General features: G+C 35.5%; 1 protein-coding gene across 1 annotated transcript in view; it reads left to right on the plus strand.

Annotated features, from left to right (window-relative positions):
- LOC107718709 (glutamate receptor ionotropic, NMDA 2B-like) overlaps positions 1-5,057 on the plus strand; it is a 99,856-nt gene that overhangs the window by 58,457 nt on the left and 36,342 nt on the right. The window contains exons 5-6 of the mRNA XM_016525910.1: positions 3,164-3,434; positions 3,959-4,151. Coding sequence (XP_016381396.1) covers positions 3,164-3,434; positions 3,959-4,151 — 464 coding nt within the window. The remainder of the gene's footprint in view (positions 1-3,163; positions 3,435-3,958; positions 4,152-5,057) is intronic.

Here is a 5,057-nt window from a genome sequence, read left to right on the forward strand (position 1 = left end):
GGCTCTACGTCACGAAGTAACACATTTGCATAATGTCTGCCCACATTCTAAGTTACGTCGCCAACTTGCCCGCCCACAAACAGTAACATTTCCGTGTGGTTAACATCATGTCGAGAAGACGCTGTATCCTACGCTGTGAGAGTAAATTTGTTTCATCACATCTTATAATTACCACAAACTTGTTAACACTTGACACTTACCACTGAGAAACGTCCTGCTCCAGTCGTGCACTTTAAATCACCTATCCAGAGCTAAACCAATTTGGCCAAATTGAGATGGGGATCTCGTGAAACCCCAGACTGCTGTTTGCTTCACTGCCCCTAATTCTGGAAACTCTAGCTGGTTCGGTTCACACCCTAATACCGCCGTTCTAACTCCCGCTGGGGTGCCAGCCGCTGCAGTTCAAGTCTCTTTCATCATCAGGAGTTTGCCAATGCTCCTGTCTCAACTAATGCTCTCTTCCTCTGCTCTGTCTTCTGTATGCTGGGGCTCCTGTCAAAACTAATGCACCTGTCCTTTCACCTACTTTCAGTATACGTCGCTCCTATAGGAACTAATGCTACTTTCCTCTCCAATTTCGTCTTATTGTTTCTGATTTCAAGGCATAGTTCACTCAGAAATGAAAATTGTGTCATCATTTACATTTACTGACCCTTATGTCATTCACACCCTGCATGTGACAACAGAAAAGAGGCTGCACGCAAGATAGAAAGTCGCAAAATAGAAACGGGTTCAGAATGACATAAAGGGGAGTAAATGATGACTAGTGGAATTTTCCCTGTAACCATCTTTCTGTTCATTCATCACACCTCTCTCACAATATGTGACTTTAGCCTTAAGCGCTATAATAGTAGTGTTGAACCTTTAATTCATGCTAGCAAAAACAGCCTCTTTAGAACAGGGTTATTTATTGTTAACTAAAACTAGAACTATTAAAAACATTTTGTTAATTGAAATAAAATCTAAATATTAAATGGAAAACTGAAACTAAAAAAAATGAAATGTTGCTTTGGCAACTAACTGAAATAAGTTGAAGTTGAAGAATTAAAATTACTAACTGAAAATAAATAAAAATTAAAAGTGAAATAAAAATAAATTTAACCTAAATACTAATATTTAAAAAGGACAACAACTAATAAAAATGACAGAGGCTCATGTCAAAATTACTAAAAAAGTAAATTAAAATAACTGAAATATAGCAATAAAAGCTAATAATAATTTTGATTAAAAAAAACTGCAATAATACTAAAATAACACTGCTTTAGAAATCTGTATAGTGAATATAGAAATGTTTGTCATATACTACTGTACACTGCCTCAACTGGGAAGCAATAGCTTCAACTTACAGTCAGCTGTTGTCACAGACCTCGTAAATTTGTCTGGCACACAGTGCTGTGGATAAAGTTCTTAAATACACAGTGCAATGGTCAGGATTGGGTTCTTTGATTTCTGCTGTACTTTCAGTAATTCCCCAAATCGGAGCAACCTCAGGGCTTACTAACTGAAAATAAATAAAAATTAAAAGTGAAATAAAAATAAATTTAACCTAAATACTAATATTTAAAAAGGACAACAACTAATAAAAATGACAGAGGCTCATGTCAAAATTACTAAAAAGTAAATTAAAATAACTGAAATATAGCAATAAAAGCTAATAATAATTTTGATTAAAAAAAAACTGCAATAATACTAAAATAACACTGCTTTAGAAATCTGTATAGTGAATATAGAAATGTTTGTCATATACTACTGTACACTGCCTCAACTGGGAAGCAATAGCTTTAACTTACAGTCAGCTGTTGTCACAGACCTCGTAAATTTGTCTGGCACACAGTGCTGTGGATAAAGTTCTTAAATACACAGTGCAATGGTCAGGATTGGGTTCTTTGATTTCTGCTGTACTTTCAGTAATTCCCCAAATCGGAGCAACCTCAGGGCGATGCAAGCAGAGCCCAGTAGAGGTCCAGAGGATGCTCTGATTATTGAGGAGGCTCATGCAGCAGGCTCTTGATGTTCTTGCAGGTGTATAGCAGGCAGGGTTTTTTTTGGGGGGGGAAACTGAAATTCAACTTCAGTTTTAGTTGAATTTTAATACCAACCATTTTTTAGTTATCGACATATCAATAATTAGCAACTTATCAATACTGGCCAGAATTAACTAGAGTATAAACCAGTGTTGTTACATTTAACTAAAACTGTAATAAAAAAATAATAATTCAGCAACTGAAATAATTCTGAAATAAAATGAAATATGAATACAAATTAGATTACTATTAGAAAAATAATTAAAAGGGACCCAAAAATGAAAATTTGAAGAAACCTAAAGAAATCGCCTTGGCAACTAACTGAAATAAATTTAAGTTGAAAATTAAAGCTATATAGAAACACATGACACATAACAAAACAAAACAAAAAATACTAAAACTCAAACTAAAAATAAAATGAAAACTAATAATGTAGAAATAAAAGCTAATTAAAAATATTAATATATACATTCTACTGTTATTACTTTTAATAAAACAGTATATAAATAAAACTAAAAGGGACCATCACAGTCATTTTTTGTAGGTTTACCCCTGTGGTACCGGATGCTCACACTACACTTGACTGCATGTGTGTAATGATACCGTCAGTGCAATTTGCAAGTCTGTCAAATTGGCTGGAAATATTGGGCAATACAGAAATATGCATCATCAGATTTGTGGGTACGATAATTCCATCTCCCTCTAGTTCTGACTGCACTAGATTATAATGGAAAGCATCTCTGTGGACTCGTGTTTGAACAATTTGTTATGAGGAAATGCAGTTTAATTTCACTCTGTCTCAGACAGAGCAGAGCAGTTCTGTGCATTTTGAAATGTGGGTTAGGTTGGCTTCTCTTTACAAATCACAGAGATCAAAAAATGTTTGCTGGGCTGGTATCTGGAAGAAGCAGTGCATGATGGGAATTTCACTTTTATGACTAGTGTTTTCATGTATTCCTTTAAACAAAAAATTAGCTTTCCCTTTCTATCTCTCGTTGTCTTTTTGCCAGTTTTCTTTTTAAACTCTCATATATCTAAAGAACAAAAGCGAACCATTTCGGGAGAGCTGGAGGCAGCAGGAGGCTGTTACAGGACATGCTGTTTTTTCATCTTTCTTTGTCTGTTTTGCCTTCATCCAGATCCGGAGTACCGTCGAGAACAGTTTTGTTGGCTGGGAGCTGGAAGAGGTGCTGCTGTTGGACATGTCAGTAGATGATGGTGACTCAAAGATCCAGAACCAGATGAAGAAGCTCCAAAGTCCTGTTATACTACTGTACTGCACAAAAGAAGAAGCCATGACCATTTTCGAGGTGGCCCATTCTGTCGGCCTCACTGGTTATGGTTACACCTGGATCGTACCATCTCTGGTGACAGGGGATGCAGATAATGTACCCAGCGTCTTTCCAACAGGTAAGAAAAGAAGGATTGGGTTAAAAAAAGGTTGAACTTCATGGGGGAAAAACACATTTATTTACTATGAAATATTTATTACAACTATGTATGTATATATGTATATATATATATACTACACACACAGACACACACACACTAGGTGTAAATATTTCATAGATATAAATAAATGTTATTGGAGTATGTTTTACAAAATAATACAATTTCAGTTTTTCACTTAATTCAGCGTTGCATGCCATTTCTTTGTTTTTGAAATTTATTAGCAATTTCTGATTGAAAATTTATTCTACACCATTTTTGTCAGTGTATCGAAATATTTCAGATGATCTAACACTTACTAAACTTTGTAAAATCTCAAAATAATATACATTTTTCATACTGTACATTATAATGTTGTGATGCCTAAATTCACTTGTCGCATTTCAAATTAAAATAAATAAAGCTATATAGAAATATTTAGCTAAAAAACTACGCAAATATTTCAGATGATTGTATTTACTGAATTTACACTTCCTTTATCTCAGGTTTGATCTCTGTTTCCTACGATGAGTGGGACTACGGACTGGAGGCTCGAGTGCGTGATGCTGTAGCCATAATCGCCATGGCAACCTCCACAATGATGCTGGATCGGGGTCCTCACACGCTGCTTAAGTCTGGATGCCACGGCACACCTGACAAGAAAGGCAGCAAGTCAGGAAACCCCAACGAGGTGCTGAGGTGAGTCAGGCTTAGCGGGGCGCCAGGGTTCAAACACTGACATCTGGGGTCTGCAATCATACACATACACAGGCAGTCTTGCCAGCATACACACTTACAACACCTGCTCAGGAGGGTTTCTGAACTAATGGAGTGTTTTGAAAAGGGTAAAGAGCCCTAGACAGGTGCACGAACATACTGTTCACGCATGCATACACACCATGGTTGGTGTTAGATGTTGTAGGTTCTGTCAGAGACAGATCTTTAAATTACCAGTTGTGATAATGGAAAATGGATTACTTGATCTATACAGTTCTTAATATAGTACTTTGGGATAACGGGTGCTATTTTCATGGCACCATTTTTATCCCGGATTTTACAGTACTGTTCAAAAATTTGGGCTCAGTAAGATATTTTTTCTTTTGAAAGAAATTAAAACTTTTATTCAACAAGGGTAGTAAAATAACAGTACGGCAATTTATAATCTTACAAGAGATTTCTATTTGAAATAAATGCTATTTTTTTGCACTCTGTATTCATCAAAGAATCCTGAAAAACATCTATCACGGTTTCTACAAAAATATGAAGAATTGTCAACATTGATAATAATAAAAAATGTTTCTTGAGCAGCAAATCAGCAGATTAGATTGATTTCTGAAGGATCTTGTGACACTGAAGAGACAGCTTTAGCATCACAGGAATAAATTACATTTTAAAATGTTTAAATTGAAAACATTTATTTTAAGTTGTTATAATTTTTGACAATATTATTGTTTTTACTGTCATTTTGATCAAATAAATTGTTCACATGAACAACGGTTAAAGTTACTCGTCGTCAGGCTTCAGAAGAATACCATAATTCCTCCGTTCAATTAGGCCTAAGACATCGAGAGTCACGCAGACCTATAACAACCCAGCCACAACACA

This window comes from Sinocyclocheilus rhinocerous, unplaced genomic scaffold (genome assembly GCF_001515625.1).
Source record: "Sinocyclocheilus rhinocerous isolate Xijiao unplaced genomic scaffold, SAMN03320098_v1.1 scaffold1334, whole genome shotgun sequence".
NCBI classification, from domain to species: Eukaryota; Metazoa; Chordata; class Actinopteri; order Cypriniformes; family Cyprinidae; genus Sinocyclocheilus; species Sinocyclocheilus rhinocerous.